Consider the following 27,703-nt stretch of genomic DNA (forward strand, 5'->3'; position numbering starts at 1 on the left):
AGAGTTTTGTCCTTCTGCATCTAAGAAACAAAAGTCTCATGTATAAATTAAATTTTCTCTATTATCTGCTCAATAGATTTCAACAATCTGGAAGCAAGTAAGATGCTCCCTAATAATCAGCCCAGGCAGAGAGCTGCTTTGAACAGCATCAGAAAGCTTCAATTCATCCTTAAGCTCTCTCCTAACTGCTAAGATTTAAATTAGAGTGTTTCTGACATTAAAAAGAGCAGTCTTCTCATGCTAATATTTGAATGATCCTTTTTTTTTAAGTATCAGATCATCTTGTCACACATGCAGAGTGAAAACTCATTTTTTTCCTACTTTTCTTAACCATTTCCCCTGTTTATCACATAGGCATTTCCTAACTTCTGACACCACCAGAGATAATTTTTTCTCATTTGCTCTCATAATTTTTTTCTTCTCAGGACAACTATAACTGTAACTATAATTATAACTTTGTTTCCCCTCCATTTGTTCAACTGATTTGGAGCACGCTTAGTTATGTACTCCAAAGTTTAGTTCTGTGGAGCTGAGTGGGAATGCAAAGTAAGAGAGGGGTCAAGGTTATGGATGAGGTAGCTAAGCTTTGCCTTGTTTCTACAGGAAATTACTGCAAGTAGTAAAAAGTTGCCAAATTTTTTGTTCAGTTCAATTTTATGGGGAGGGGAAAAAAAAAAGGAAAATCTGTGTACCATCATTAGTAACCATGGATGTGACGCCTTATAGTAAATTTTTTTATACTCTAAGAACTAGAAATAAATCCCTAAGATTGTGAACAACCTCTGAAGTTCTATGCTCTTCTACAGTAATACAAAATAAAAAACATGGTCAAAACCCAAACTTCTTTACCAACTGGTCTTCATTCCATGCAATGACTGGGTTTATCAGTTCCAGAATTTTAGATGTGTACCCAAGTGCCACAGGTACAAATTAATAAATCACAACTTACCTTTGCATCAAGGGTATATATGCTGGCCAAAAGCATGTTTTGTCACTGGGATCTACCTTTCACCCCCAGTTTCCATTTAAGATTAGAAGGAACTAATACAAAAAAGATCATCATCATCATCATAACAGTGCATTTCAGCATAAGGCTGGCTCCCCTTGTCAATGTTCTTTCCCAAAAGTGACATTTCAAATATCACTAAATTCCCACAAGATGAGCTTACTTAAGTCACAAGCATTCTTTATAGAATCAGTGTATTGTAATAGATTTTATACAATTTATAATCTACAGAAAACTGTTTGCATTTCAAAATTATTTGAAGTTTTTTATACCATTTCTATCATCACAAGGCAGCTACTTTCCAAAGTATTGCATTATAAATGTTGAGTATGGTGAAGCACTTGCAGAAACACCTCAGAGATGCTGAGCAGCATGTGGCATCTGTACCACCTTTCAGAAAAGCTGACACAAGTTGTAAGTGCATCCCTCCAGTTACTTTCTTTAGGCTTGTCCTCAAAAAACAATGTATACAGATCATTCCTACTAAGGTGTTCCACCACTACCATAAGCACATTTTGTTTTTAAAATTTTATTTCCACTAGAATACAAACTTCATTTCTTGTAAGATATAATTTTTTTCTATTTAGATACAAACTGGGATTGCTGAAAAACTCATAGATTCATATACCAACAGAACCCCAAACAAAAGGAAGGAATGAGAAGTCTCAGTAAGGAGATGGTACAGATAAGCAGGCTAGCACATTTTCTGTCCTGCAATATCCTTTAACTTCAAAGCAGGATGTATATGATAAACTACTCTCAGTAGCAACAGAAACATCAAATTTATAAAAAGTCTAAACAGAGCACATTCACTTCAGGAATTTCAGACCCCTGTAGTCTGTGCTATCTCCTTCATATCTGATGTATGATCCCCAATGAACAACACAGAAGAGCTAACTAGGAACTTTGCCATCATGGCCTTCCTTAATTAGTTTAAATCAAGATACCTGCGTCAAATTAATTTGTTGCTGACTAGAATAAAGTGACATTGATAGCAGCCTGTCCTTCTGAGCAGGCTTATGTAGAAGAAAAACTAAGAACAAACCTACAATCAAACAACAGCTGAAGATTTTTATACAGGAATTAAAACTTAAGGGCAATTCTCCTTTAGCCCCTTCTGGGTCAAGGAATCTCTTCCAGAAGAAAATTATTTTTCTCTGTCAGATTCTTTTGATACATTCTACCCCAAGAAATCAATGCTCGTCCATAAAATCATTAAAATATGCCAAGCCAGTTCAAGTGGTTTGGGGCTACAACAATTTGGTGTTGTCATCTGCTATAGTAATCGGAGAAACAAAAAAATAGAGACATTAACCAGTGCCTCATGTGCTCCAGTGTGTTTTTTGTTTAAAGGGATTCAGAACAGTTTGCTTAGCTAACTTCAGGTATTTGTTTAGATTATGTTATTTTTGCTGCCTTCTTCCTAAGGATATAACAGAAAAAAATTAAAAGCCCAATAGAGCTGGATCTGGATTTACTCTTGGTCTTCCAAATTCAGTATTGCCATGTCAGCAGTTGCACTCTTTTCCAATTCCAGTGCATATGGGTTATATTCTTCTTCAAGTTTTCTCTTCCAGACTTTAACTAAGGATTATTGGGAGGGGAAAAAAAAAAAACAAACAAAAACAAAGAAAAAACAACAACCAATATGTTACCATTTAATACTTGAAGAAAAACTTAAAATGAAAAGTCAACCCTAATTTTTTACTTCACTTTCAAAATAAGTGCTGAGATCAGCTGACACACAGGCATGCTGGCATTTACATTATGCAACATCAGATGACACACCAAAGAACAACTAAGAGTGATGGGGTCCACTGAGCTCCTGGTGTCCAAACTCTACTCGAGTAAGGCTAACCCTGAAGGTGCTTCCAACTTTAAAAAAAACAGTAAGTGTTCAAAACTTTCTATGTACAATACATTGCACTGTCTGTTGACTTTAGAACAGAGCTGGAGGAAAAAGTTTCTACAAACCAATGCTTGTGGTCAGGAACATGCATCTCAAATAGGCTTCTATCTACCATAGTCATAGAGTATGGACATCCACAATTAATCTTAAAAGGATTTTTATTTAAATAGAAATATAGAAATATAAAAATAGAAATATAATTAGGAGCTCTGTTAAGCCTCCTCGAGCAAAGTAAGTACAGTGAGTACTGCCTGCCATTTGTAGATTTCAGGGAGAAATCGTCTTTAATACTTTCTCAGTAAAAACTGACTTCAGATTTATAAAAAAAAACAAGAATTTGCCCCCACTTTCCCTCCTTACTAACGACTACAGCAGATGTCATTTGTTTCAGTGAAAATCACAGAACTGATGAACTGATGTAAATAAAAATGGAACAAAATCCAAGTCAGCAAATACTTACTGTAATTTGGTACATCCTCATCTGAATCCTTGGAAGATGTTTTACAAGTTTCTAACAAGCCATTTTTTTCAGTTTCAGGAGTTAAGATGCTGGGTTGGGTTTCTCGTTGTCCTGCTTTAGCTTCTTCCTCCAAAGCTGCTATCATATCTTTGTAGGCCTTCCTTGCCTCTGTTGTCAGCTGTACCATTCTATGAAAATGGTCCTATGGCAATATAAAATACAAGAGTTTAAATCATGCACTAAGTTTTAACATCTCCATGAAAATCTAATGAGTATTCCTTATTCAGAATGTGTAGGTTCATGTATAAAAGCTGAGCAGCTTTGTATGTATGAAGGCATGAAAGACACAGCGTTTATCAGCATTTATAAAAAAAACAGTTCTCTTGAAAAAAATCATCAAGCGAGGAGATAAAGATGAAGATGTCAGAAAAAGACAGCAAGAGTAATTTTTTAACAGTGCTGACTGCCTGTACTTCTAAAACCAGTTTTTCATATAAGCAATGTGTATGACCTGTGATGAAGAGTGTAAGTCTGCAAAAGCAGAACAAACAAAAAACCCTTAAAAATCACAGTATCTTCATCTCCTCTTCCAAGTCAAAAGTGAAGCTTTTTGAAGGAAAACACATGAAGTGACTTATTTCAGCTTACCTGAGCCCCATCATAACTGAAAATCCCCACCACACTCACAGGCACGGCTTTGTTCACGCAGCGGCCCAGGGCCTTGCGGTTCAGGGCAAACACGAACGGGATGTTCTGCTCACAGGCACAGTCGATGATGTTGTGTAGGGTCTCGTCCAGCCCACCTGCAGCACACAACACAGTCAGGCTGACTGGAGCTAAAGAATCATACTGTTAACACATGGCAAAAAATATCCCAAGATTATGAGTGCATTCTGAAACTATACCTTATAGGAAAAAAACAGAGACCACAAGTAGTGTTGAATATACATTTTTAATGGACAACTTGACATTTTTTTCTTAATTCTTAGTTAGCATTAATTTTAGACTGCTTCTGTTCCATATTTTACTATATATGTAGTACAGTCTAATGTAGTATCAAAAAAGACCCAGATGGTAAGGAATTATTTAAATTACAATAATTACAACAATTACAATAAATTAATGCCAATAATGACAATTTTTAGGAGACTATCACTAGTGATTTATTGTCAGTCTGCATTCTAGAAGATTGATACAGTGGGACATTGTGACAGCAGAGCTGGCATCAGCAGCCTTTGGATTGTCTCAGTTGTGCAGTGCAATTTTTGTGCAGCAGCAGAGCAAATCCATAATTAGAGAGACCCTAATCTCAGGTAACTTCTCCCAACCCAGACAGTCTTGACTCAGCTCACAGTTCAGCTACACGGCAGTAAAGAATTGCAGCAAGGAAGGCAACTTCATATGGCTGGATTTCAAAGGATACTCAAATAAATTCCTCCAATAATAATAATAATAATAATAATAATATTGCTGTTAATATACTGAACCTTCTTTTTTGCATTTTTTTTTTTTTAATTAAAGACACTTTTTTTTTTGTTAAGAACTTATTTACCCTTTGACTGAATCTTTTCACAGTTAGGAGATATGATGACACACTTCAGTTTTTTCAGCTTCAGATGTTTCAGAACTTCTCTAAGACCCATAACAAGCCTGCGTTTTATCTTGGCCTTTACTGGGTCTTTCTGATACAAACGGTCTTGGAAACGAACCAGTTCTTTTAAGAGATCTGTCACACAACTGTCAACTTCTTTACTAAGTACCTGGCTGCAGTAACTGGAAGAAAGGAGCAAAATGGTTAGTCACTAAAATTACAAATATGTAACATTTAAATATGTAATACATTAAATATACATTTAAAATTCTATTCTATGTCTTTGTATTTTTTCTGTTTCCACTCCAAACATACTTGTAATACACACAAAAACAAAAATTTACTTCTTTTTAGTGTCTGAATATTTGAGAGGAAGAAATTTTGTTCCTTATGTTGTTACCTGGCTTCTTAATCAAACCATATTAATATACATATATACATGTACAATAAGCCTAATCTATCTATATATAGATATATATATTTCAAGAACTAAGTATGTGCATATATTTATGGGTATTTATTTTGACATATATAAATTAAAGTACAACAACCACAGTACAAAAAAGTACATCTAACTTATTTCTGTTAATTCAAGGCTATGTGTACCAAAGATGGAAAACTGGATCACATTCCTCCTCTCTACATTCATGTCTGTCATCCTTTTCCACTTATCTGACTATGGATTTGTGATGTTCGTAAGGAAAGGGTACAAAACTATGTAATTCACCCTCCTAGGGCACTCTGGGGAAGATCAGAGTTAAAAATTATTTCACCCCACCCACTTTTACATAAAGAATTTTCCAGTGAAGACGGATATGAAAAAGAAAAACTAGAGAGGTATCAACTGCATTGTAAACAGAAAGAATTGCCAGTGGCAAATTCACATATGATAAAGAGATCACAACATCTATCCTGAATCTTAAGAGATACAATTATTTCCGAATGTTATTTAGGTTACAATAATTTTTACTTACTATTTCCTACCAGTTTCACTAAGTCTTGAAGACAGATCTACTGGAACTAAAAAAAACTGACTTAAAGAAAATAATCTAAGCTTTGCTGAATACTCTACATCCTGTAAATTGAGTTGTCCTTCACATATTCAACCCAAACTGTGTTCTCAGTAAAACACTGTTACATAGACACAAATTAATCAATTTCTATTGCAATTAAAAATTAAATTAAGAATTAACATAGCAGGAATGGTTTTATCACTATTAACCATTACTATGACATGAACTGCATAAAAGCCACCAGTGGTGGATTTGCTTTATGGGAGGGGAACTAAAAGTTAAGACACTGCTTTCCTCAAGAAACTGTTTCAAGCTTTCATGACTGGATCTCTGATCTTTTCACATGACTATTTTAACTATTGTGAATTCACACGACTATAATGACTATTTCTTTTTTCTAAAGAAACATGTATACACATCATCTTAAGCATTTAGCTGAAACTGCACACAATACTCCTAAGTATTACCTTTATTTCTTTGCCAGCTACAACATAAAACGTCATCTAGTTTCTTTACATTTTTGCCTTTTGGTCTGGCAGTAGAAAACCGAACTACAATTAAAAATACTATTTAAGAAATAAAGTAGCACAGGTAACAGTTGAGCTGTTGCCCCATTATTTAATATAAAGTACTTATATTTTAACAGCAGTCTCTTTTCATTCCTTAGCCTCTAGTGAATTTTTTTTTTCTTCAAGGAACATGCATTTTCAAGTGAGAATCACAAAACACGCTAAGTTTATAATTTCTTTGTGTGTCAGCTTACAGAAAGACTGAAAGCAAAAAATTTAGTGCCTTCAGTCTAAACTCCAGGTAGTTTTGCAGAGACTACAACTGGATTACTTTGTTTGAAAAATGCCACTTTGGTGGTATTGTGCAAAACGAGCCATGCCATCAGTACAATCATTACTTACTCTCTAAAATTCCTGCTGTGGATTTTTGGAAGAGTGGCAGTTAGCTGCTTTGTAGTCACAGAACCTTCTTTAGATTCCTTGATCCCCGTGTGCTCCGGAAACCCTTCAGCAACTTGTGCTACTGGAACAGCTATAGTGTAAATCAAGATACTTTGATTGAAAAGACAGCCCAAATGCCTTGTGAAGAGATTAATCTGTCAAGCATGTATGGAAGAGTCTCTACCTTAGTATTAGAATGGTCTATGGTACTAGGGAAACAGGTATAACTTTTTTCTTTAATCTCATAGGTTTTTTTCTCTTTTCAAACCTCATTAATTGCCAAAGGTAGGCAGGAACTCTCCTTACAAGATATCAGAAAACCAACAGGCACAGAAGTGTGGAACAGTAATCAGAATCCTTATTACTGATTTCCAGCTTTGGCCCACTTTACAGTCAAGATAAGCCTGAGGTCAATCTCAGAAAACTTGGAGGTTGCAGTCTTCATTTGGCAGTATTTAGTACTTGTTTTCTAAAGTACTAAATGTGCTCAAATTTCCAGCTACATACTGTATTACAGGTTTCCTCAAAAGATACCTGCTTGACTATCCTGTAGAAGTGTTGCATTCTCAGTAACATTTCCTTCTGTCTGACAAATGTTATCTTCATCTTTCGGTGCTGCTTTCTGTTCTAACAGGTGCTGCTGTTTTCTTTGTTCTCTTTCTTTCAGAATAATCTAAAATATGTATCAAAACCAAACCAACTTGATGTCATGCAGATAACAAAGCATTACTCTTACCACATATTTACACAAAAACCATTTATAAAGAGGTTCAGCACTAGTATCTGAAGTTTACTATTCTATTTGCACACAAAAACAAGGAAAGATAATTCCTAAATTTACATAGGAAAGGACTTTTACCTTGATTACCAGTATATAGGCAGAAAATAAAATTACTAGGGATAAACTACAAGGAGAGAACTAAAGTTAAAAAAACCCTTGTGTAGAAGATGTGACAGGAAGCAAATGAACAGGCAAAGAGGAAAGACACAACAGACATCACCAGATGGACCTAACACCTGTTGCTGCAGAATCAGCTACAGTTCTGGGTTGGAAGAACACAGAAACATTAAATATCACCTCTGTTTGATCCATTCTCCCCAGTCCACCAAATAAGCTCAACTTTGCCACACCAAATAATATTTCTTTGCATGTTTTCCTGTATCAATGATGTGTGGACACTTCTGTAGTGGCACTTTATAATCTATCAATTAATTCAAGGGAGAAAGTGTATTTTTTGGAATTTGTATATGCCATTTAGCAAGACTACCCTCTTCTACCCCTCCCCTCTTTGAAACCAAGCAAAGTTAAAACTGCATTCAGCCAAGTGGACACTGAGATGCAGATGTCTGTATGAGAGGGCTTAACAGACTCCCAGAGTAATATATTATCCCATAGTTTTACTATTTAAGATAAAAAAAAGAGGACCTTTTTGAGAGGTGTTGGTCTCTTTGCTTTAGGTACTTCTCTCTGTTTCCCTTTCTTTACCAAAGGAGCGCTGGAATCCAAGGGATTGTGAGGCATCTTTCCTTGGTTTAAACGGTGACTTCGCATGGCGGTAGCAGGGTCTTTAGATAGCAGTGGAACAGCACCACCAACTGAGATTTAAGAAGAAATTTGCATCAGACAACTAAAATGAATGCCTGAACTATAATCAAATTTCAAGTTTAAGATTGGTATACACATATTAAAATTGTGTTGCTATCCTGTATCATCAAACTGTTATTTTGAAAAGATACTCCTTACAAAAGACTGCTGTATCCCCTACTTCTGTTATACCCCTGGAATCACAATCTGTCTCAAAAGCAGAATTTGACCAAACACTGCAGTCCAAGCTACCTTCAACATCATGCCATACCATCTTGGTAAACCCCACCCTTCAAGAATTTCTGTGTTTCATGGTGGTGACACTTCCTCCTCCATTGATTCCACACTGGGTTAAGATAAATACTGAGTAGCAGTAATACGGATTTTAGATTTACTTGCTGTAAATAAACTTAAGCATTTATGCCTACGTTTTGTTACACTTTAAGGAACCTAGATGAAATTCACTTACAAATGGGTCATGAGTAATGCAAAGCTACAGCTAAGTCTCTTTTGCTTAACCTGCAAAGCTCACTGAAGATGTCCACTTTACTTGCATTTTTTCAGAGGGTTTAGAGCACAGAAGCTTTAAATGACTGGATAAATGGCTAAATCCTCCACACCATGACCTCATACCAAATAAACTACTCTTCCTCACTATCAGTAGGAACTGCTGTATCCTGTAGAGCACTTTGTCAAACTTCAGTTACCTGCAATATAAAGCAGTTCACATTAGCAAGTCAACTGAGAGGATGACTAAGTAAGTATCAGTGGAACCAGCTTGACACTTCCCTCTCTGACTCAGGCAACCTCTCTCCCCGAACACACAAAAATATTCTGGCAGCTTGTCTTAAGCCATCTTCATTTACTGCTTCCACAGTATTTATATGCAGCTCCTCCCTCACCACATGCAGTACTCTTACCATGAACAGTTTACACCACAGAGCTGCTAAACTGATGTTTCTTTTTCGGCTCTGTGTATCAAAGGCAAACTGAGAACACTGCCAAAAAATGTGCAGCATAGGTGGCTACAAAAATGGAAGCTGGATTTGCAGCAATAAATAATCATACATCCCACAGACACATATTTCCTTAATGTGTACACGATCATTTCAAGTTCACAGTTTTCATGTTCCTAAACTTGATGACTTTACCAGTATTACCTATCATGTGAAGTAGTAACTGGAATAAAAACAACTGTCTGTGGACATACTCCTTTCCATTCCTGTTCACTGTCCTCTTCTTGGTAGCAGAGGTCAGAATGATGCCACACGGCAAACTGAAGTTGTACTTTGGTACACACCAAATCAATGGTGTACTAAACATTAAAACAGTACAAAGCTAAAGTAACATCAGCCTTTTGCTCCCAGGATACAAACATGACAATTTCTCTTCTGCATTATGTTCAGGCACAGGAAGCTTAGTATTAGAAAATGGGTATTTTGACCCATACCTTTGTGGCCCACCATCTACTCATCAATCCACACACTGTATAGTTTTATAGAAACAAAACTGGTTATTAGCATCTCTGCAGCATTAAGTCTGATTCACCCAAATGAAAATAAAAGGAAAGTATTTTAAAAAAGCATCTCCTAAGTTCTCTCATCTTAGTGAAGGAAAATCTCACCAATGCTAAGCATCTTGAGCTTTATATTTAAAATCTCAGCTATCACATTAAGTATTGTGAGATGAAATCTCTTGTGATTAGATCTCTTTCTGAAATAATTACTAAAAAAACCTTTGCTGAAATAAGAAAAATTTTACTATTATTGAATGCTACCAAATATAATGGTTCCTTTTGCAAAATATACACCAGCATAATCAAGATTATATTTTGACCTATAATGAGAAAGACAAGGGCTATTTTCTCCTGCTTCTATCATGAAGAACTGAAAGATCCTCTGCATTAACAAAACCTAGCATTTTGTTAACATCAATTATTTCACAATTAAGAGGTATGTCAGGCTTGTGCTGCCTGACTCTCGTAAAACCTCTGTGCTTGCAAAGGAGCTTTTTCAATCAAGCCTCAGCTCCATGATTTCTAGCATCAGAGGAGATGTAAGAAAGCCTTTGTTACTGTGCAGCTCCTTCCTGCCTGTTTAGATCAGAACAATAACACATTTACATAGGGGAGAGCAAAAACCTCCAAAAACATTGGTATTTCTGCCAAAGCAACATTTCAATCGTGCCTCGTATTTATACAAGGCATTCTTTCACAAAGCTGTGTTTCTTTTTTTGTTAAGTCTTCCGTCAAACAATTCAGACTGCCATGCTTTTTAAATTTCTTTTTAAAGAACCTTAATGTTCTCTTGTATCTGGTGAACTGTGCTCTTGCCTGCATAGAGATCATCACAGATCAGAAATCAGACTACATTTAATGTCTGAATACTTAAAAACAGCTTAAGGTGAAAGAAAAGAAATTTCATAGTAACCAATACCTGAAAATACCACAGGTTTAGGAGACTGTTTTGACTTCTCTGTTTGCTGCTTCTGCTCCAAGACTGCAAGCATGCCACCCAAATCCAACTGCACTGGAATTTGACTCTTCTTACCACTGCTCCTGGATGTTTCCTGAAAAAGTTCAGTACCAGTTAGTAATGCCCTCCACTTCAGACTGTAAAGACCATTACTTTTTATGGTATAATATGCTCTTTTAACATCTTTATCCACAATACTACTGATCTTTGATGTCACTCAGTGACCTTTAAATAAACATCAACTTTAATGTCCAAAAATATTAAAAAATCAGAATAGTTCAGGTAACTTTAAAACATGCTACTGCAACAAAGCATAAAGTATAGTCTTCAATAAAGGAAGGCCTTTATGTCAGGGCCCCACTTTGGTTCAGACTGTCATATACCTTTGAAAGAGATAAAAGGCTCATCAAAATTTAAAGTTTTCTTAAAATTATAGAAAAACTGTGATTGTTCCAGAGTATGTGACTGCAACACATAAAAATCATTATCTCCAATGTCTCACTAAAAAGAAAGGTCATCATCTTTGCACCAGCTCCTCATAAGCACTCATCTTTTTCTCTGCTTTGAAGAGAAGGCAAAAGCCATGATCCATATTTAATAAAGCAGAACATAAAAAGACTAAAAATGAATAGTGTGGTGAAGGCTGTGAACAAACTACCAGAGCAAAACATGACTGCCAGGTTTGGCACTTTTAGAAGTCTCGTTTGGCTCTTTTAGAAGTCAATCAATTGATTGTAATTTCTGTTACAAGAGGGTTACCGAACATGACCTCCTCAGTCTTCAGCTGGGATCTCACTTTGAATCAGAGCTGTGCCAGAACCTACTCAGCAACACGAAAATACTTCCTGACCTCACTTGGTGCTCCATATTTCTCCTCCTTGCCCCAACACAGGGGGATCTCCTTGCCTCCCTGTTCTGTCAGAACTACTTCTAGGAGGTTTCCAGCTACTTAGAGCAATCAGTATGGACTGGATTTATGCCATGATTAAGTAAAGCAGGTGAAAGGAAAATTCCTGATATCTGAAACCCACAGATATTAATGAAAAATTTGTACTTTTCCTTTAACATTTTATCAAGCCTTGGAGGTTGGCAATTATTACCAGTGATTGCTTCTAATTAGAGATTAGAAGAGTGACCGTGTCACTTACCTCAAAGTATGAATGCAGAATCTCAGATGAGCATGGACTTAGTCTTATATCTAAATAGGCTCATTTCCTTTGTCTATTTTGAGTTGTGAACTTCTCTTCAGTAGGAATTCACTTACCTGAGTTTTCTTTCTTTCTAAGACAGAAGATGAAGCTTGTTTCCCTGACTGTCCATCCACCTTGGGAGTTTCATCCAGAGAGGGAGACTGACTATCACAACGCTCTTCAGAGAGATGGCTCTTAGGAATGTAAAGATAGAAGGTGACAAGGAGGAAGACAAAATATATAAAAAGAGGACACATGGGAAAGGGTTAAGATGATATTAAACTCAAACCAAGTGCACCGTCAGCATGTCTGTGAATGACACCAAGCCAAGTAGGCTTCAGGGAAGTCCTTCAGGGATGGGATGCCAACCAGAATGATGGATGGCATTCTTTACAGTATTGAGGGATGTGCCTGTGTGAAACTCATGAAGTTCAGCAAGGCCAAGTGCAAGGTGCTGCACCTGTGTTGAGGCAGCTCTCAGTACCAGCACAGGCTGGGATGAGCAGATGGAGAGCAGCCCTGGAGAGTATTTGGGGGTGCTGAGGGTGAGAGGCTGGACATGACCCAGCCATGGGCACTCCCAGCCCAGAAAACCAAAATGTCCTGAGGTGTGTATAAGGAAGTGTGGCCCATGAATTGAGAGGAGTAATCATCTCCCTCTACTCTGCTCTTGTGTGCCCCTGCCTGGAGTGCTGGTCCAGTTTTGGGATCCCTAGCACAAGAAAGACATGGAGACGTTACAGCAAGGCCAGAGGAGGGCCACAGAAATGACCAGAGGGCTGGAATACCTCTCTTATGATAAAAGGTGGAGAAAGTTGAGATTGTTAAGCCTGGAAAAGAGAAGGCTCTGGGAAGAGCATACGTGGCCTTCTAGAAGGGTGACCATTCATTGGCTGCCATACCACTTAATCACATTCATGGGGCTTTTATTTTCAGATTTGGAAGAAAAAAATAGCAAGGCAGCTTCATTTTCAAATATTTATTACAAGCACAGGAATCATGTCTCTAAAGTTTATGTAAGCTTTGAGGGGTTATATCCCACTTATGTCTACAAAGCTAAGGGGTTGCTTTCATCTGAGTTTCATGTACGTACAGCACCTTTCTTTGTAATAAATCTTTTTTTAAGCAACTGCTGTGCCTTTTGCTACTCACTCCTCCTTGTCAAAGCTATTTACTGCCTCAAACAAAACAAACAAGGGTTTTGTTTGCTTGTGTTTGGAGGTTTTTTTAAATCACTAAAATTCACAGGGAAATAAAGCCAAGGACCAAAATTTTTAGTAGCAAAATTCATTTCAAAGCAACTGAAACCTGGGATTTTACTATTATTATTTACGCTACTTGCTTTGACAGAACAATCACATTTTCAATCCTTGCCATTTATGCTTAGGATTCATCCACATACTGAATGCAGTTCCAAATTAATTCCTGAGATTTATTTTGCTCATGTAAAAAAACTCAAAAAAACAAACAACTTGGATTCATAATTGATATTTGAGTCACATAATGTTGCAAGATTACTTACTTCAGACTGCTTTCTGACTGCAGAAGTAAAGGCTGGTTTCTGAGGTCCTACCCTGTTTCTCTTATCAGAAGCAGCTGCCAGATGAGGAAACTCCTCAACATCCTAAACAAATAACCCAGATGATGATTTCATAAGAATAATCAAGTCTGTATTTTCAAAACTTTTCCCACACTCCAACAATTTTCTCCCCGCTTATCAAACATTTATCGTAATTTGTTCCACTGTAACAAAAATTCAGAAGGCAACGGTAGTGCAACCAGCTATGACAAGTACAGCAATGGTTAAATCTTTCATGCAGCAGCTAATTCAGGGCTGAAACAGCTCAGCTTGTAACAGAAACGCTTCCAAAAGCAGCTTGTTATGGTTGTCAGTTGATAGAAATCATTAGAGGTAAACAGCTTCTAAAGGAATGTTTTTCAAATAATTTAAAAGCCTTGCAAACAACTTCCCCCTTCTTCCAGTACAGTCTCCAGCTGTGCAATTCCATCCTTAACATGTGAGTGGTGAAGAACGGAACAGGCAGTATGTACTGGAGTACAGAAATAAACAAATAATTACTCAAATGATTATGGCTTACACACAAGAGGAAGTTTTATTAGCAGAGGATCCGTTGTGCAGAATCTGGATTATCAAGTGCTGACAGGCTGAAGTTTGGCCTAGACTCACCATCCTATATCCACTGCCTCCATCATAATGATCCCAATCCATCAGCTAGGTTTTTGCTTCTCCTCCCACTTTCTGAGAGGCCTTTTTAGCTGTGATACAGTACCACTGAACACACCAAGACCTTTGCCAGACTGAAAGGCTTTATTTAAACACCCCAAGCTCTAGCACAAGGAGTGACACACTTTAACCAATGAAATTTTGAAGAAGCTTGCAAGTAAGCCAAAAAGCAACTGAAAGGAAGTGAAAACATATTTCACAAATACACTCTTTTCAGCTTAGATGATGTTTGTCCAATTGCTTCTGAAATGCAAACAGATTTCTGACATATGCAACATCATGTAGCAAACTAAATAATTAAAATGTAGCACTCAGTGAGAGGTTACACCTCCCTGTATTTGTTCTTACCATCTGTAAGAACATCAAACACTAGGAGAAAGGTCAACTTCCTTTTTATTTTCTTCCAACTGCTATACTGCCATTTAGCCATCTCCTGTATATACTGAGAAGTCCTAATTTTGTTCAGTCTTGCCTCCCACAGAAATTGATTCATACCTTTGATTATTTTTGGAGCCTTTTGTCTATCTTTTTTAGTTCAAATATGTGTATTTTTTTAAGGAATGGGAGGAACATAAGAAAACAAAATCCACACTGTATTTAGATCAGACATGCCCTGAAATTCTATATTGTCATAATCAATTTTCCTTTTTATTTTCCTAGCACTGTTTACATGTCTGACCAATACGACTAACACTGACCTGATTATCAACAGCACCTTCAATATTTAACTCACGGAAGATATCGAGGTCAGGACCTGCCAGTGTGTATGAAATGACAGGATTGGTTTTCTCCAGATGTATCCATTTACGCTTATTAGTCATGTCTATAAATGACTGACCTATATAAAACTAGAGAGCAATCCAATATATGGCTCTGTTGAGCTGCTGCACATAAACAGAAACTTCTTAAACCTCCTGGGTGCCCAGAAGCTCCATGTGTGTCATCTCTGCATGGTTTATTATTTCAAGAGCATCATACAAGCATCTAACCCATTTTTCAAACTGCTGAGGACACAAGAATTACCAGCAAACTAGGAGGATCAGAAAGCTTTCCTCCACTGCCACAACAGATGCTGCATCCACATCACAAATTGCAGTGCAATATGTGTGTCTTGCTCCATCGTTCTATGCAATTTCTTTCCAATTTTGATTTTAACAGTCCCAGTACCATTCTGCTATTTTCCATGACTTCTGCCATCCTCTTTCAATTTAGAATGCCCATTCATAGCATACAGCGTTTATGGTAGCATATAGCAAAAATGGGGATATTCTCCTGAAGAAAGAACTAGCACAACTTTGGTTTTACCCATTTCCTCTAACAAAGAGGTCTGTTAATACACATTTCTTGTGCCATTCCTGGACAAGGAACCACAAAGTAAAACCACATAGACATAGTTCTGCTTCATGTTCCACAATGAAATGCACAGAACAGAAGCCAGCCAGGAAGGCTTCTTTATGCTGTCATTTCAGAGTATTATTACACCAAATCAAACATGTAAACCAACACATGCACATGCTGTACAATATTAGGCCTACAATGAAGCACTGTTAAACCACATACCTGCAGCACTCCTTTAATGTGGGAGAAGCTCATGCCTTTGCAATACTGATACACAAAAGTATCAAAATACTAATATACCTATTACAGTTACATGAACTTGGAAGGAAACTGAAATTAAAAATCAGAAATGTAAACACTGTCAGCCGCTTTACACAGAAATTGCTCACAGCTGTGAGACAACTAGAATTGTTATACTGTACCACAATCATTAAAACCATGGTACACTGTAGCACCCAGTATATTATTATAGTCCCCATACCCCAAGCAATAGCTGCTACAGAATATTTCTAATTTAGGAAATTGTGCTCACCAAACGTGTAGTAATTTAAAACTACAACAGTTTCCTACCAGTAACCTCTGACAAACATCTTAATTGAAAAAAAAAAACTGTACCAACATCCCCTACAAATAGGATTTGAACTTAAATTTGTACAAAGCTGTGTTAACATTTAGTCTTCTAGTACACTCATAACACTTAAAGAACAGCAACAAAAACTTATTCAGTTTACCTCAATCTTCGGTGGTTCCTGTATTGTGCTAGATTCACTCTGAGGTCTTTCTACATCAGTGGGTGACTTCAGTTTTTTCTTCTTTTTCTTCTTTTTTTTCTTCTTTTCTGACCCTTCTTCAGGCTCAGTTTCACTTGCAATATTTTTTGTTTCTGACTGCTGCAAAAGACCATAAGGCATGACCTTTAAAATCTTTTTCAGTATCACCTACCAAAATATATGCAATGACTAGTCTTACACTACTAAAGGATATCTTAATCAATTCAGGCTGGGTCATTTAATCAGACAAGGAAAATTCAGTATCTCTTAGAAATTCATAGCTACAGCAAGAATTCTACAGTTGCAGCCTGTTACCAGAATGTATCGGGACTACTGGGATTTAATTAGGAAACATTAAGCCAAATAAGGCAAGAGTTCCATGTTTCATGTCTTATTCTGAGAGTCAGGAATTTGGAAAAAAAAATCAGCCTCAAAGCTGAAAGTTCTTATTCCTAGTCTAGGACTGTCTTTTTGATATCCTGTGATTCTTTTCCATGACGAGAAAAATTCTAGTAAGAAGAAGCTGCTTTCATATCATCTTTTAGAAGTGGATACTGCACAGAGCCCAGGGAAAAATGGCAATAAAGAGACACAAACACAGTGACAGGCATTAGTTGAGAGCAGAGAATTCTCAAGCACCTTTGGTTCACTCTCCTGCTTCCCTTTGCCTCTGGAAAGACCTTCAGATGGTGGTGATGAAAAAATTTTCTTTGGGGGCTGTGAAAGTACCAAGGCCCAAGACACATGTGGTTGAGCAGAGCCATCTGCAGGGGCTTCAGGAAATGACACTGGGAAAAAAGTAAACACAAAGATGTCTCAAGAATAGTCCTTAAATACTCAAAAGAAAAAAGATCAGTAATTAATTAGTCAAGGCCTAGAAAATTAAGCAGAGCCATATTCTTTCTGAGGAAGGACTTGAATAAAACATACATTTTATTTCTCCAGCAAGCTTTCCTGAATTTTAAGTATTCCATATACTGCCCAACACTTTACAAATAAACAAAATTAACTGGTATTTGGAAATCTGTACTGTATCATACTAACTCCACACTCTGATGATCATCTTCAAAATACTGAAAATTCTGCTATGTTTATATACAAAACTCCTTTAATATTTTTCCCATAAAGTCATGTAGCTTTCATGCAGAAGGCCACATTGTTACTTTTCACTTTCTGAAAACTTCCCAGTGCTACAGGCATACAAAGCAGCTGAAATACTTCCTAGTGTGCCTCAGTGTAGAGGAATGTCACTTACCACTAAGATGTATCAGTATTTTGAAAGACATTTTGAAAAACGCAATTAATTTTGTAAATATTCCTTTATCGCTGTCAAAGCAGGATGGGAATGAGAAGACTGCTGAGAGTAAAACTCCAATTTATTCAAATGCACTGCTCTTTTATACAGAGCTCTGTGAGGATCAATTCCACTGGTCCTGAAGTGAAAACAACCCACCCATTGGTGCAGAGTGCTTGATGCACAGTGATAGAACTCAACTATAAAAAATGTCAATAACAAGAGAGATAAAGAATTATTTACATTCTTTCCCAGATCTTTCCCAGGCTTCTGCCTGGATAGAAACTCTCAGTTTCTCTCTTTGACTGAATCTGAGACCCACATTCCTTACATGAAGCAAAGATAGAACACAGTCTATATTTTTCTTAAGAGTGAGAAAAACTTCCCTGAACAATAAAATAGCATAATGGGTTTAGATGGCTAAATTTTGGTAGCAGGGCGAGTTTGCAGTAGCTGCTGTGAAGAGATGGACACGGCCAGCCCCAGACAGCTCCAACACAGACCTGTGGCCAACCTCAGCTGGGCCCACTGCTGTTTTTTTCTCAGGGATAGGAACAGACAATAGTATATAACCAAAAACTCCCATTATCAGATGACTTTAAAAGTTCTGGAATAACTTTATCTTTAGAAAGCCCTTCAAGGCATTTCAGCAGATTAATCTGTCCTCTTTGAATCCTTACTGAAGTTACAGGGAAGATAAGGACCAGACTTAAGGACAAGACTGGTGCATGTCTGTGTATGCACAGAAATTGAGTGAGAGGCACTCAGACAATTCAATCTTAATGTATGTGATGCCTCCAAGACAGTCCTGATTAACAGAATTTTTTCACATGAAACTAGCCATGTGATAGTTGTAGCAATTAAAAAAATATTTTCATCCCCACAGCCAAACAACAGGTAAACAAGAACAAAAAAAAAAAGTCCAAGGCCACCCTTCCCCTCACAAATTCCCAAACAAAATGAACAAGCACAAAAAAAAAGGGAGGTGTTTCAGCATCATGGTTCTCTTAACAGAAATAACATAGGACATAGAAAAATTTTAGGTACATGCTAAACTCTGGGGTGCCAGCTATTTATAACAAATCTGCATATAAAGACTAATCAATATCTGTCTCTCATTTATTCTTGGAAAAAAATCTACATATGACTAAACAGGCTTCCAATAACCAAAACATGTTCCTTTTCTCACCTGAAACAACATGAGAGGCAACAATAGAAATATTTTCTCTTGAGTATCAATGACACAACAAAATGGGACTTAATACTGGAGACAGCATTCTTCACTTTCCCCTGCTCAGTAATGGGGCCAGTCCTGTGCAATATATCCATGATCAGGATCAAGCCAACAAGTTCACAGATGACACCAAACCAGGCAAGAGTGCTTTTTGTTAGGAAGGTAGGAAGGCTCTGCAGGGATATCAGGAGAGGCTGGATTGATGGGCTGAGGCCAACTGCATGAAGTTCAGCAAGCTGAAATGAACCTGTCCTTCAGATTGTCACAACAATCTCATGCAGTGCTACAGACTTAGGGAAGAGCAGGAGAGGTGCCCACAGGAAAAGATCCTGGGGATGCTGGTCAACAGCAGCTGAACATGAGCCAGAATGCACCCAGGTGGCCAAGAAGGCCAGTGGCATCCTGGCCTGTGGCAGCAACAGTGTGGCAGCAGCACTTGGCACTGGTGAGGCCACACCTCGAATGTGTCCAGTTCTGGGCCCTGGACATGGAACTGCTGGAGCAAGTCCAGAGAAGGGCAACAGAGCTGGGAAAGGGTCTGGAGAACAAGTCCTGTGAGGAGCAGCAGAGGGAGCTGGAGGTGTTCAGCCTGGAAGAAAAGGATGCTCAGGGAAGACCTGAACACTCTCCACAACCACCTGAGAGTTTAGCCAGGTGGGGGTCGGCCTCTTCTCCCAGGGGACAAGGGACAGGGAAAATGGCCTGAAGTTGTACCAAGGTGCTTTCAGATTCAGATTCAGATTCAGAACATTTGGAAAAATTTCTTTACCAAATGCATTATCAAACAGTGGATGGGCAGCCCAGTGTAGTAGTTAATTCACTGTTCCTAGAGATATTTAAAACGTGGAGACTTGGCACTTAAGGACATGGGTTAGTGGTGGACTTGGCAATGTTAGTTACAGTCTCTTCCAAATTAAATCGTTCTTCAATTCTAAAATTCCAGATGATGAAATATGAGCAAGAATGAGCGATAAGTGGTCATCTCATTTGAAAGAAACTGATACAGCGTTATTTCTGTGTTTTTTTTTTTTCTTTTATAATGAGCTTGCTCCTATATTTTTTTCTACTTTACACATCAACAGCTCCTCAGAACACTTTAGTTTTCCAAACTGCTGAGATACAAGCAGTTAAAAATGCAGGCAAATAATTTTTGTTTTAAGAACTTACCCCTACCATCAAGTGAAGAGGGAATTAAATTGGCTCCTGCTTCATCTGAAGCTTTTGGTGAAGCTTTGCTTTTTGCAGAAGTATCTTCCTGCAAAACAGATGGTCAGGTAACAGAAAAGGATTAAAATCACTGACCTAAACACAGCAAAACACAATAAACCACCATTAACTAAAAATTCTCAAACCATCTACAGATAAGGGCATAAGGATCTTTGTGGCCTTTTTGTTGCTGATCTTAGTGGAACCATCATTTCAGCCCTATGGTATTACAGAATTTGAGGAGGTGTCTCTCCACTGGTGTACAAGCAAGATTGTGCCTTATTATATTTTACAAAAGCATAAAGACAATGATCTAACAATAAACAAGAAAATATTTTGGTATTTCATGTAGATTAAAAATAAATTCCATCTCAAACTCAAACAAATAATGAAAAATGACACTCAAGGGTTAGCAGAAAGGTGTTTCATTACAGACAGTTTTTGACTCAGAAGAATCAGAAATATTATTCTGTTTGGATCCTTCAGAATTATTAATCATTAATCACTACTATTTGATTAAATATATGTGATACACTGCTGAACACTTCAGTATTTTATTTAGTAACAAAAAGGAAGCCAAAGAAATAAAGAATAACATTCAACAATATTTCTTCCCCTTCTGGAATTTTCTTAGTTTCTTATTTTTAACCTTCCTTATTTTAAAGAAATAGTCCTTATTTTAAAGAAATATTTTCAACCTTTCTTATTTTTTTAAAGTTTCTTATTTTTAACCTTGAGCAGAAGCCAATTAAGTACAACAACACAGACTTTTTTTTTTTTTTTTTTAATGTGTGGAAACTATTGGATAAGTGACTGTTCACTTATTTCCAGATGAAAGAGAAAACAGTAAGCTGCTAAATACAGGAACATAATGTGGTCCTTACAGGCAATCTGGACCATACCATACATATTTACATTTATTTCTGGTGTCACCTTGCTTTCCTCTATCTATGGCAGCACAGACAAGGAAAGCCCATGAAGAAAGAGTAGGAGACAGCAAGAACTGGCAGCACCACCTAGAAGAAGAGCCCTAAAAGCTCTAGCTCTGAACTCCCTTGCTTGCAAGGTATTTAGATAGGTCTTAAACTGCCATACTAAATGCAAAATACTTGTATTAATAATTATTGTATTTTTGACAAGTTTTATTTTTACAAGTTCTGCAACATGGGTTATCCTTGGTGTCCAGCAGAAGAAACAAATTTGGTTGACTAAGGACACAGTGTTACTTTCCACCAAACTTACTGGTGTATTTTTATGGTGTACACTCAGTACCTCACTGCTTCCCAAACTCTGTGACTTGTGGAAATCCAGAATGCCAGCTTCAAATGTGGGTACAGGATGAGACTCTGGTTTTGGAATTGCAGTTGACTTCTTGTTTGTAGCTTTATTGAACCTGTCTAAATAAAGCATGTAAAGCCTAAGTAATTAAACTTGCTTATGATCATTTCTAAGTATGTTTTATACACTAGTTAACATAACTGCAGTAATTTTCACGAGGAGTGTTGCTATGCACAGATCATATTAAATAAAAAATCTAGCAATTATAATCAACATGCAAATACAACACTGAACAAGCAAGTGTAAATACAGATGCTTGTTTTAGAAATTTTTTATATCAGTTTATATTAGTTTGCTCAATCAGGAAAGGCCAGGTCACAACTCCTTCTCAAGAGAGTCACAGAAAAGGGTACAGAAAAGGGTATCTTTTTTCTTAACTATTCTAGATTTAGAAACATAGTCACAAACTGCAGCATATTACACAGACGCCCATTCCACATCTAGTCTATGTACTTATAACCAAACAACATGTTTGTACCTGGCTTCACAGAATCTCTGCTGCATGTAGAAGTCTGGAATGAAGTCCTGTTCACAACTCTGACAGAAGCTTCACCTCCATCATGCCTTTTTTGGTCGAGTTTTTTCTCACCTTCTTTTGATCTCCTCTGCTGCAAGTATTTGTGACATATTTACTAAGTTTTACTGAAACTTCGTAAAGCGAGCAAGTTTGCTGTGAGTTACAGTTAACCACCTCTGTACCTGGAATCTGACCATCAAGTTAATACAAAAATAAATAGTTTATATAAACAGTATACCATAACCACAGCTAATCAATAAAAATACTAATAGCCATGTTGAGCTATGGTATTTAATTTCATCTACCTTGTTCCCTATGCTATTTTAGCATATATTACAGCCCAAGTAAGATGGATATATATATATATATATATATATATACTTCTAGACAACTGCATTTTTGAGAACTGATTTTTTAATCAGAGCATTTCCGATAGTTTAAAATTGTTTGGTATTAAATTATCCAGTATGATCATCTAAAACAAAATTTCTTCTACAACAGGGCTAAAATTTTAAAAGTATGCCCTCTTTTAACTAAACTACATATCATGGGCAAACTGTTCAAGACTGATGTCACAACATCCAAAAAACTTGGAGTAAAGTAGTTAGAGAAGACACAGTTATGTGAGCCCTATAATTCACCCATTCTGCACAGTCATGAAAATCTTATGATTTTTCCACAAAATACAGTTTGGCAGAGCTGGGCTTAGAAATCAGCAAGCAAGGAACAAGCAGAGGTTTGCATCTATGCAAACAACACCATAGTAGCCTAGACAAATGGCTGAACTCTGATCACAGGATGCTGGACTAAATTCAGAGGACATTTGGCAGCAAAATTGGTTCCTTGGGTGGGAGGGCAAGGCATTTATTGATACCCAAAGGCAAATTATTAAAGTGTTAGGATACAGGATGCATCTATTGAAAGATGCAAAAATAAATCACTTATCTGAAACTCACAAAAGAATATATGACAGGGAAAAAAGACAAAAAGACTATAATAAACAGTACAAGGCCCCTACAAAGATCACAGAAGTCCTCCCAGAAGCTCAACTAAGTTTTTTCACATTATATCACTTGTGCTAATGCTGAGCTCATCCTCTCCCCAAACAGTTTCAGCACATAATCCTCTTCTCAGCAAGAAAACAAACAATTTTAGGTATCTAGACTTTGTACCTTATGTCTAATAATGCATTTTTAGGACCTAGTCCATACAAATCCTCTACACAGGCTTGATCACAATGAAGTTACTTAGGTCTCTACCTAGGGAGTAAGGTGCAGCAGAAGGATATGACTGCAGAACAGATCATAAAAAACTGCTGGAAACAAAAGCAGTTGTACAAATCTAAGAAAACACAATGTCTAATCCCGGAGGGAAATGAGTTTAAAATACATCAGAATTTTTTCCCTTTTATGTTTTAAGAGGTTTGTCTATTTTTTGTTTGAAAATATTTGCAAGTTTCAGGAAATTTATCCCCAAACACACAGAGACAAAAATGACTGAAGGTATTTACAGAACACTGGTATATTTCTGACTGAAAAAGACTACATTTCTAACATGAACATTTCTTCCCCCTCCCCAGCAGCACAAGTTCTTCCCTTCCTGTGGATTGTTTTCAACCTGCAGTAAGTCTTGAAAATCCTTCAACAACAGATGTGGTCTTTGACTCATCAGTTAAACAGATGATTACAGATACCAGGTCTGTCTTAAGCCAGGCTAATGGAAGCTGCCACATGGCTTAAAAAAAAAGCCTTTCTCCCCTCCCCACAAGCCCAAAGAGTGAAAAAAGACAGCACAGCTCACAAATGAACAGTGCTCCCCACCTCCTCTCCCACAACTTTAGATGCTTCTTTCTGAGAGAAAAAAAAAAAAGTTATTTCCCTTCATGTTTCAAAAATGCTGCTTGAAAAATTCTATTAATCTGAAGTGTACAATTCCATGAACTTTTTGGTATTCTGAAGCTGGGGACACTACACTACTATCCTTTTTAAATGCCATTGATGATCACTACAAGAAAGACAAATGATTCACTTTAAAAATATGAACCAAACATTTATAAAGACTGATATAAAGTAAGAATTTAATATTAATTTTTAAGAAAACACAAATTTGCTCACCTTTGAAAGACTCCTACTTTCTTGTCTGACTGGATATGTTTGTTCAGCAGATTCACTGACTACTCCCGAACCATTATAGAGTGTTGAGTTGTTAGACTGATACTGTGAGCCAGCTACTGGATACACATTTGCAACAACATCAGGTGAGTAAGAGCAGCCAGAGTATTCACGGAAGGCAGGATCTCCCAGAACACTATGTGATGGATATTGAAAAAGAAATGAAAGTCATCCTGTGGCAAGTCTTCAGCACCTACTTGTTTGCATTGACAAACATATTCCTTGTTTAAAGAATTTGTTTAACAAGAAAGCTCTAGTTCAAAAGAAAACTATGTCATGTTATTTCAACTAGGTATTTACTAACTGCTACGGACTTATTTAAAAACAATTAATTTTGTTTTGGGAAAACATGTAGTTAATCAAGTATCTCAAAACACACGTTTATCCATTTCCAAGTGTCAAAGCTAGTCTGCTCTGCAGTTATAGTTCTCATGCCTGTTCAAGGTTACTTGGACTCTTCATGCTTATTTTCAGTAAGCTTTTTCTTGTAAAACAAACCAAAACCACAGTGTAAGGACATGACATGCATCACATACTTGACTGCAAAAGAACAAACATTAAAACCTATATTAAAATGACAATAACAACGTGAAAGTATAACTTTTTATGGAGTATAAAACATGTATGAAATACAATGCAGAATTATAAAACAATAATTAACAGACCAGCATGTAACCATCACAATTAATGAAAACACAACATGTCCGGGGCATGCCTCTTTCCCTCAAATGCATGCTCAAAAGTTCCCTTTCAATTTCCTTCTATACTTTGTCCAGAAAATACACAGAGTTCAGGTTTGATTAGGGAGAACAGAAATTTCTCAGTTCCAGAAAGTTGCACTCAGATGTTAAAGCTGCTCTCCATGAAGCTGCCAGCCTCAGAATTTTGTGTAATGACAGAGAAACTTTCCCACAGATACAGAAGACGTCAGATAACACACTCCGTACTACCTGCTGCAATTCTGACAGAGTGCAGTCAAAACAAGGCTTCTCATCAGTTTACACACAAAGAAGCAATATGCCAAATGAGAGTCAACTGTAACTATGTCTCAGTGCCAACAAGGCAGAACACTCATTAGAAGACTACTGTTGTCTGGGTAGTGGGTTTTTTTTTTTGTAGTAATTGATTTCATGCTAATGCTGTGGGCTTTCTCTAATGTACAGAACAGGCCATACTCACCGCAATGTTAAATTTCTAGTACAAATGAAAATAGGTTGAAAATACTAAGATTTCCTGTAGGATAAAATTATGGCCTACAATGATTGTGTTCACTAATGCTCTGAATTTTTAAAGAAACACCATTAACTCTGCAGCAATTGTATAATCAATCCAGTGAGAGAACTATGTAACACCACCAGATTCTTACAAGACTCAATTATTTCCCATTCTGCTATGCAGGCTTTTTTTTCAGTTTGCTCCTTATAAAGTATTTTTTGTAAGTCTACCACAAATACCATTCTTCGACTCTAATAGAAAAATCCCAAAACTTGCAGAAACCTCTAACATTTTTTAGTAAAACTGCCTTTCTGGAGATGCACAGGTTGTGGAGATCCAGGAGAGACCCCATATAGTAAATATTTTACAGGTTTAGGAACCTTATTAAAGAATCATTTTACTTGTGTACAACTACATCTACCTCAACCTGGTTGCAACACAACCATTTTTTCATCCAAAGATTGGATTCAGCTCCTTCCAAAACACACAAAAACCAGACCAATCATTACAGAACACCAAATTCTCCTTAACACTCTGTAACAATACAGACCCTTGTGAACAAATGACCAGGTACCTAGTATACACCCAGAGAACATAAATGTAAAAACTTAATCATTAAGATAATGCAGAAGCATTTCTACAGTTGGACTAACAACATATCGGAACCTTTAATCTTACTTCTTAAGATACTCAACATCCAAAACCAGAAGGTTAAAATCCCCCAAGAAATAAGATTAATAAAATATACATACTTATCCAAAGACGGTTCCTGAACAAATGGGTAGCATGTAGTTAAGTACCTAGGAAAGACACATGCTTCTGAGGGTTCTGACCATGCCACAGTTACCGCCGCATGCTTTGGAACAAATGGTTTGACCTCTGCTGACAACTGGATGCCCTGAGAAACAAAACGTTTTTTGGCTACGTGCATTTGGAGATTAATGTTATGTAAGTGAAAAACACTCAGTCTCGTGGGCTTAACTGGAAAGGGTTAGTTTGCTCTCTTTTACCAAAACATGCAAAACAACAAAGCTCACCAAAAGGAAATGGAGAAATAAAGTGAAAATAAAACTAAGGAATTAAAAGAAACATCTGACTGCTCTGTAAAGTCACTTAATACCTTCATTCATCATTAAACCCTCAAAAAGGTTAGTTATGTAAAGGGGAGAAGCCTGCTTTAAAACAAAATGCAGTAAGTGCAAATATACAAATTCTTACTTCATATTTTAACAGTAGGAACTAAAATTCATAAATATACTAGCAGTACTGTTAATCAAACTCTGCAGCGTGTACGTAACAGTAATGACTTTGTGCACATCACCTTTTAAGACTGAAATGAACACTTATTTTATAGCCTTCCTGTTTCTAGCACAACACAAATTTAGTAAGACAAGCTTTCCATTTGTTCTGAATTGCCATCGATTTAAACTGGATATGTATATATGGAAGGACAATGAAATGAAACTCTTAGTATTTACTGCCATGTCATCAAAACATGCCGGAAGCAACGGCGAGCGCGGCCTGACCACCAAGAGCCCTGAACCTGACCGGGTGATAGGTCCATGCGGTAACAGTGCCACTAATGGTTAGAACCCGGTCAGCCAGCCTTACACTGTCCGGGATGTACCTGTCCTTGCAGCCGACCCTCCACTTTGAATGATTTAAGGTTTCCATATGTGAAATCACTGGGAGTTAATGTCTGGAGCTGCCCGTCCCGACCTGTGGGGAGCGACTCGCTGTGCTGCAACCTGAGCGATCCCTGCCCCCGGCTGTGCCCTTCCAGAAGGACTCTGCCCCAGTCCCGCACCGCGGGCTGATCCAGGGAGCGGCGGGAGTCGCCCTGCCCGGGGACGTGCTCGGGCCGGGCTGCCGAACGGCCCGCGGGGCGGGGAGCGGCACCGAGGCGCGGCCCGACGCGATCCGCCCCCGGGCGGCTCCCGGAGAGCGACTCCGCGGCGGGAGGCGCCGGGGAGGGGCAGGGGACTGCGGGCGCCCGGCCGCCCTTACCTGGCCGGCGCGGCCCGAGCGCGGCCGCCGCTGGGCCGCCATGGCGCGGGGCGGCCCCGCTCCCGCCGCCCGGCGCGGGGCGATGACGCCGCGGCCGCGCGCGGCACGGGCGGCCCGGCCCTCGGGACGCGGGCAGCGCCGGCCGCCGCCCGGGGCTGCAGGGAGCGCGCCCCGGGCTAAGCACGGCTCA

General features: G+C 37.9%; 1 protein-coding gene across 5 annotated transcripts; it reads right to left on the bottom strand.

The window, feature by feature from the left end:
- Window positions 1–1,519: 1,519 nt before the first annotated feature.
- Window positions 1,520–27,579, bottom strand: SECISBP2 (SECIS binding protein 2). 5 transcript variants are annotated; one of them, XM_021530417.3, is made up of 18 exons: window positions 27,514–27,579; window positions 26,259–26,404; window positions 24,235–24,427; window positions 22,082–22,208; window positions 21,508–21,662; window positions 20,227–20,314; window positions 17,171–17,319; window positions 16,493–16,651; window positions 13,701–13,802; window positions 12,253–12,372; window positions 10,950–11,082; window positions 8,356–8,525; window positions 7,464–7,602; window positions 6,891–7,020; window positions 4,928–5,148; window positions 4,024–4,178; window positions 3,376–3,577; window positions 1,520–2,590 (listed from the first exon to the last, which is right to left on the bottom strand). In XM_021530417.3, exons 1-18 carry the CDS (start codon window positions 27,553–27,555, stop codon window positions 2,481–2,483), a joined length of 2,541 nt encoding a protein of 846 aa, XP_021386092.2. In that variant the 5' UTR covers window positions 27,556–27,579; the 3' UTR covers window positions 1,520–2,480. The 5 variants fall into 5 exon arrangements, with proteins under 5 accessions (XP_021386092.2, XP_021386095.2, XP_021386094.2 ...); XM_021530420.2 differs by having other exon boundaries at window positions 20,233–20,314; window positions 21,538–21,662; window positions 22,082–22,211; XM_021530419.3 differs by having other exon boundaries at window positions 21,538–21,662; window positions 22,082–22,211.
- Window positions 27,580–27,703: the final 124 nt, after the last annotated feature.

This window comes from Lonchura striata, chromosome Z (genome assembly GCF_046129695.1).
Source record: "Lonchura striata isolate bLonStr1 chromosome Z, bLonStr1.mat, whole genome shotgun sequence".
Taxonomy (NCBI): Eukaryota; Metazoa; Chordata; class Aves; order Passeriformes; family Estrildidae; genus Lonchura; species Lonchura striata.

Coding starts and splice junctions, on each gene's coding strand:
- SECISBP2 (XM_021530416.3), bottom strand. CDS start 27,555: ATGGCGGCCCAGCGGCGGCCGCGCTCGGGCCGCGCCGGCCAG. Junction 24,428..26,258: donor CAGGAACCGTCTTTGGATAA/GTATGTATATTT, acceptor TCCATCACATAG/TGTTCTGGGAGATCCTGCCT. Junction 8,526..10,949: donor TAAACCTGTGGTATTTTCAG/GTATTGGTTACT, acceptor CTTAAATCTCAG/TTGGTGGTGCTGTTCCACTG.